This window comes from Rissa tridactyla, chromosome 12, assembly GCF_028500815.1.
Source record: "Rissa tridactyla isolate bRisTri1 chromosome 12, bRisTri1.patW.cur.20221130, whole genome shotgun sequence".
In the NCBI taxonomy this organism is placed as follows: Eukaryota; Metazoa; Chordata; class Aves; order Charadriiformes; family Laridae; genus Rissa; species Rissa tridactyla.
Genome location: NC_071477.1, coordinates 6914978 through 6921867, shown reverse-complemented (window position 1 = coordinate 6921867; position 6890 = coordinate 6914978). Strand labels below are relative to the sequence as shown.

At 40.3% G+C, this 6890-nt stretch overlaps 1 protein-coding gene across 1 annotated transcript in view; it reads left to right on the top strand.

The window, feature by feature from the left end:
• Positions 1-74: 74 nt before the first annotated feature.
• Positions 75-6890, top strand: part of RTF2 (replication termination factor 2) — a 29101-nt gene continuing 22285 nt past the window's right edge. The window contains exons 1-5 of the mRNA XM_054218056.1: positions 75-218; positions 1474-1568; positions 1672-1765; positions 1961-2100; positions 3404-3482. Coding sequence (XP_054074031.1) covers positions 150-218; positions 1474-1568; positions 1672-1765; positions 1961-2100; positions 3404-3482 — 477 coding nt within the window. The 5' untranslated portion in view covers positions 75-149. The remainder of the gene's footprint in view (positions 219-1473; positions 1569-1671; positions 1766-1960; positions 2101-3403; positions 3483-6890) is intronic.

The window sequence follows — 6890 nt, the reverse complement described above, 5'->3', positions numbered from 1 at the left end:
CCGTCCGGCTCCGGCCCGCAGGGACTCGCCCACCCCGCCCCCAGCCGGGTGGTTGCTAGGGAACAGCGGTGACGCGCTCAGGGCACGCCGGAAGTGCTTCAGTTCCGCGGGGGAAGCAGAGCCGGAAGCGCGGCGCAGCGGGCAGCGAGATGGGATGCGATGGCGGCACTATCCCCAAGCGACACGAGCTGGTCAAGGGGCCCCGCAAAGTTGAGAAGGTGGGAGGGGGCTGCGGGAAGGGTGGCGGGGGGCTGTCGGACCCGCTGTGGTAGCCTGGGCCCTCACCGAGGCCCGCGGCCCGGGCGGGGAGAGGCCCGGCGGAGGCCTGGTCGGTCCTGCCCGACCCGGGGCGCCTGCGAGCCCGGCCTGGTACTCCTGGTGCTGGCAGGGCGGAGGAGAGCGCCCTCTTCCCGGCACTGGGCTGGTGCGGATACCGCTTCTGGGTGACTGTAGCTGTGGGTGTTAGTGGCAGTTGCGGTTGGGATCCATGTGTCTTCTGGAAAGCTTTTTGGACGTAGGTCATTATCATGAACGTGTGGGGTTTAGGGGTCTCCTTCACCTAGGGATACAGTGTCTGCTGGTAATGCTTTTGGTAGATTGATAGTGTGACCAGGCCATTGTTGGTGTTGAACGTGACCATTTCTTCATTCCATCTGCTTGCATTCTGAGAGGGGCTTGGGCTCTCCTTTTAGGATGTTCAAGGATGTCTTAAGTGTTCAAGGACAGGTTTGATGGGGTGTTGAGCAACCTGGTCTAGTGGGAGGTGTCCCTGCCCATGGCACGGGGGTTGGAACTAGATGATCTTTAGGGTTTCTGTGTTTTAGGGTAATGGATATACAGTGGCATCACCTGTGTGGGTAGGTGGATAAAGATCGTGAAAAATCTTGCAGCGAATGGCAGAAGACTTAGCCAAATTACACTTGCTAATGTAAAATAAGGGAATAAAATCCATTTCTTCCCCACACCTGACTGTCAGAGTAGCTGTGAATCTCAACCTTTCTTTTACGGCCTAATGCGTCATAAAACTCATGGGTTTAGACTGGAGCTTCAGGTACATCCCCAGATTTGCTTTTCTTGTTATCCTGTTCCTTGCAGGGAGTGGAACTGATAGTTGACTCAAGCAGGGATGTGATGTAGAACTTGAGAGAAGAGGGTAGGGGAGAACATGCAAAGAACAAAAAAGAATAGAGAAGGAAGAGGACATGTGGAAGTGGCAAAAAAAAAGAAAACTGAGTTAGAGTTAGGAAGATAGGTCCCAAGATGCAGAAACATGCTCAATAGATAGAGGTAAACCCTCGAAACTGGTCATGAATTTTCCTGAAGTTATTTTATGGAATAGCTTTGAATGCAGAAAGTAGGTTTGGTAACACACCTGGGGATTTGATTAATGCTTCAAGTATTACTTGATTTTATGTTTAAATAATTTGCAAATATAAAAGCTGTTTTAAAATCCTGAATATTTTTTTTCTTCAGGTTGACAAAAATGCTGAGTTGGTGGCAAGATGGTATTACTGTGCTCTGAGTCAAGAGAAGTTATGTCGACCAATTGTAGCCTGTGAGTTAGGCAGGTATGACTGTTTCCATATGGGCTGCTATATTAAAAGCTATTAATTTATAAATAAAAGAAAGTTATGTGAATCAAATATGACTACTAAAAATTTTATGTTACAGGTTGTATAATAAAGATGCTATCATTGAGTTTTTGTTGGACAAGTCAGCCGATAAAACTCCTATGGAAGCTGCATCCCATATCAAGAGCATTAAGGTAAACAGGTTGTGTCTAATGTTAGAGGGTGCCATGAAAGTTAAAACATGTTACAAAACCTCAATTTGCTTGTGTTCTTACCATATACTAAAAGCATTAAAAATAGTAAACCACAGGGAAAAAAGTCTTAGGGAATGTTGTCATGGCTCAAAATTCATTCGTAAACAGCTTAAAGCTTGCATTTTTATTTTTCAGAATGTAACAGAACTAAACCTTGCAGATAATCCAGCTTGGAGTGGTGACAAAGAGAGTATAAAAGGTGACAAATATGATGACATCCAGTCTGCACGCTTTATATGCCCTGTGGTGGGATTGGAAATGAATGGAAGACATAGGTCAGTAAGTTTTTGGATTTTGTTTTTAGAAGCGAGTACTATACTAAACTTAATGTAGAGCAGGTAAAAAATATTTGTATCTATAATTTTACAACTCATATACTTAAGCCTTTGTGGGGAATATTTGTCCTCCTTTCAGAAGCAGGTAGTTCACAAGACTACTAAATGTCCTTTCATTTCACGTTCAAGAGAAAAGATAAAAAGTTAACCCCTTCCTAAATTAATTTATATGTATAATGAAGGATGAGAGGGCAATGTTATCGGAGGGAAAAGTGACTAAAAGTTGTCTGGGGGATAAAGCACGGAGAATTGGTATGGGCAAGCAGAGGAAGATTGGGTGAGACATCCCTTTGTGTCACATCAAGCAATTCTACCTCTCCCTGTGTTAGGATCAGAATGGAGATGGATTGTATGTCTATTCTAATATTGCAATAGTATCAATTTTTATTGGGCTGAGGAAGGACATTTCTTTGCATCCTGGTTTGGGCAAATTAGCAATTTTTTATCCTGTGCATATTAACCCTCATGAGTGAGAAGAGGCCAGGTTCACAGCTTGATAGTTGCAAAGTATTTCTTCCTCCAGAGGGTGATTAGCCAGGAGATATTCAAATGGAATTAAAGAGAACCTGAAAAGTAAACCCATTTTTACCAGAGACACCTTAGTATTTTTTAGTTCAGTGGAGGGTGGTAGAGAGGAAAGGATTAACAGTAGCTCTCAGGAAAGGGAGATCACACAAACTGTGTGCTTAATTGCTTCACACAATCTTCCAAGAATCTTCCGTGTGGACAGGAGAGGCACAGGAGAACAGCCCCTGGCTGGGGTTGCTTCTGACAGCTTTGATGGAGAGAACTTGAGTCAGAGTAAGTGAAACCAATAAGCTTGGTGGAATGTGGAACCACTGAAATAGTATAACTTTGAAGTGAAATGGATTGTGGTGGTGATTCCAGAGTAACCTGCGTAGACCTATAGCAAATGTACAGAAACATCTGAAGACCTTCTGTTTTGCTAAGATCTCCTGGAGAGACTGTCATAAACCTATGCTGAATTATAGGGAGAACGAAAATACGTGTTGTGGTTTAGTGTACCTAATATTTTTTTATTCGATTCTTCCATTGTGTAAATTAATAAGTGTCTACTTATAGGTGCTGAAACCTTGATTAGCTGCAAGAATCTGTAAAGAGAGTTAACTGGGCCCTGCTAGCTCATTGCAGTGTTCTTTCTGTGTTAAATCAGAACTGCACATATATCTTTTAGATGCAGGGTTTCTTAAAAACAATCGTATGTCTCATCTTTTCTTTGAAGGTTTTGCTTCTTGAGAAATTGTGGCTGTGTGTTCTCTGAACGTGCTCTCAAAGAAATTAAATCAGAAGTTTGTCACAAGGTGAGTTTTTCTTCAGCTTTAGTAGCAATGGGGTCACATATGGCCTCCGCAGACAGATATAGGTACATACCTGTGTGTATATATATACAATTGCATTCACATCCACTATCATAAAGTGGGGGTTTTAATCTGAATATGCAAATTGAAGTGGAACTTGTAAAAGTTCTGTTTTATGATGGCCTGAAGTAATTCTATATGGCCCTCCTAAATAAAAATGTGTAGTTGTGAAAACAAATGTTTTTGTTCTCAGAGGCAGTTTGATTTTGCAGTAAGTACTTTAGAATTTTCATTTTTTCAAATATTTGATTATAATTTCAGTTTAAAAAAGGGTGATTGGTTTTGCTTTTGGGCTGTTTGGTTTGGTTGGCTTTTTTCCCCTGAATGCACATGGTTTGTGTTTTATCAGCATCTGCTCTATGGGTTTAAACCGATTACATTTTCAGGTTGTGTTTTGATCTCTCTATTTTTAAAGGAAACTTGCTGTTGTCTGTTTTTTTGGAGGAGCTCTTCATAGAATTTTCAGCAATTATATGAATTATTCCAGAAAATACTGACTGTATTTCATTATACAGTGCTGGTTTGATCTCGCTATATTGGTTTCTTTGTAGCTAGGGTCAATGATAAAAGTTGCAAGTAACTTTTTTTTCCTGTCGCTGCTTTTTTTATCAGTGAAATTTGTGGTGATAGTTGCCACAGTTAGGCAGAGTTATTTTTCACCGAAGACCCTGATATTTGATAAAACATACAGTGTACTTGTATTAAACAAGACCTGTGAAGGAAAAACTTTCTTGGTAAGTTGTTGCAGGTGGTGTGGAATATTATTAGTTAGATTTAGCCTCGTATTGCTGCATTCAGTGCTAATTTTATTTTATAGAATACTGGTTTAGTCCTAATGGCTCTGCTTTCCTGTTGGCAGGTACTAATTTTTTTAATGAGGTTTTTTGCTTGCGTCTAAATTTTTGTTGATAGATGGATGTAACTTGGTAATTAAATGCACGAATGAGATGTTTTGTCTGTGGTTTGGCCTGTCTGATAATCTTATAAAAACTAAATGAATCCCACATGTTTTCTGGATTATCTTAATAATCACTATTTATCATAACCTCATATTTGCATGCAATTGTTTTCACGTACATGTGAATTCTTCACAATATTCAGAAGGATGCTTCTAGAAATACTGAAGTGGATAGAATATACTAATCTGTCATCTTTTCATTATTGGATTTTGGTGCTCAAAGACAATAGTAACCCGCTGGGAGAACATGTTTTAGTCCACATTTCCTTTGATTAAGGTCTAAGAGTGATTTGGTAGATTTTTGGATATATACTGATGATAATCTCATTCTGTATTCAGAATCAAGAAAGGGACCAGAACTCTTCTAAATGGGATCATGGGGAACTGGTTGCCATGCTTTCTGGTAGCTAACAGTTTGTTTATATCCAAAGCATTAATTAGCAGCATTCCCACAGCACTTTCTACCTATGCAGCAATGGGGCATGTAGTAAAATGAACTAGAACTAATGAAGAAGAAAAAAAAATTAGGTGTTGTGTATTGTACATACGCTAGGATTAGAAATTTTGATTAATAAATAGAATCCTCTTCTGATACGTGTTCTGTCAAAATGCAAAAAAGTTTTAGAACTACAGAATGTTTGAATGTTGCATACATATGTTTCTACTGGTGCTAACTGCTGTATTTTAAGAATTACCACACGTTTTTTGAACCAAAATCTAATCTATGGGATCCATGTGGGCCACAGCGTATTTTCTTCACGCCCTTGCCACCTTCTGTCTGTCAGTGTGTGCCCAGATGCCGGTCCTTGTGTGTCCCTGGCACGTCTGTGTGAGCAGAGATGTGGTAAAGTGACTTCAGAGAGTGACATGCTAAGAGCAGTTCAAAAAGAATAATCCTGTTATTTGCTTGTTTATGCTGTGTATTCAGTCTCTCTTTCCAGCTAGCAGTATCTGTGTTTTCGCTTCATCTCAGGGGATGCATGGATGTAAACTGGAGAAGTGTCAATCTAGGAGCTGTGTGGCAGTTCTCTTCCCCGCTACTGTGAAATTCAAGGCAGCTCTTTCAAAACAAGCTATTCTTGCGTATTAATTTTGCCTGTGAGCCTACAGAGCAGTCTTGATAGTCTGCTAAATTGTAAACAGCAACAGTTTCCCACAGGACTTTGTCAAACAGATGCTGTAATGATGCAGTGAAAGCATTCACCAGGGAATACAGATATCTAGCAGCCCAAACAACAGTTCCGCAGTTCTCACCTTCCTGCTCATGTACTTTAAACCAGATCACCTGAACTAGACAATGAATGTGTATTTACATGCTACAAGATGCATATCACAAAATGTTGTGCTTATGAAACTGTAGGCAATTATTTTCCTGTGCTCAGAGCAGAGGATTGCTTCCTTACGAGGCCTTCTGGCTTGGCTCACGGGAATGCTTACTACTCCGTGGAAAGTCCCACAGAGTGTTGTCTCACTGCTCAGTTTTCTTGTTTGTTTGTTTTTTCCTGTGGCACCTCATACAAGAAATAGAGCAATCCATTTGCCCAGTGATATGCAGATCACAAAATAATTGTTACAAAAAAATTGAATGCGTATGCAGATTTTGTCTAATTCAAGGAAATAAAAAAGCCCAAGATGAAGAATTCAGCATTCCTTGGTTAATCTCGATGGTACTTGCTGTTGTACTGCATTTGAAAGCCTTTATGGAATCTAGGTACAGGGAGGATCAAGCAGTCTTTCTATCAAAGTTCTCTTCCAAAAAAACATATTTTGCTTGTTACGTGAAGTGTTTGGGACAAATTTTGAAGCTTCTAACTATTTAGAATGAAAAGGGTTGAAAAAGAGCTTTGTCTAAACCAGAGCAATTTGGGAATGCGAGTAAAACTTATAGTACCTTTTTACAAATAAGTGTATTTTGTTTGAGCCATATATTTGAGGTTTTGTACGGTAAGAAGAGAAAATTTAAACTATCAGTACTAAGTCACATGCTAAAATATGCAGGATAGGACTTTCAATCAGTAGGAAGAGAAACGACTCTGCTTTCAGATAACAGAATTTGGTGAGGCCCTGAGTTTCCTGCTGCTTCCTGTTCTTCAGGAAGAGTTGTGTGTGACACGGAAACTGTCAGTTTAAAATTTGCACTTTTGCATAGGATGTTCTCACCCATTGTTCTGTTTAATTCTCCATCAGACTATGAAAAATAAAAGAACAAGCAAGACTGTTCCTACTACTCTTTTTGTAATTATGGGACCTTGGAGATTGTAAAATAGTGCTAATCTGTGTTGGTCTGTAGGTTTTGGTGGGACCCAAAGTGATTAAATGTTTTGGAACTTCCGTTCTGACTGGCTTCCTGATTCTTGCATGAGCAATCTTTGGTGGCTTCTTGTTTGGAAGTC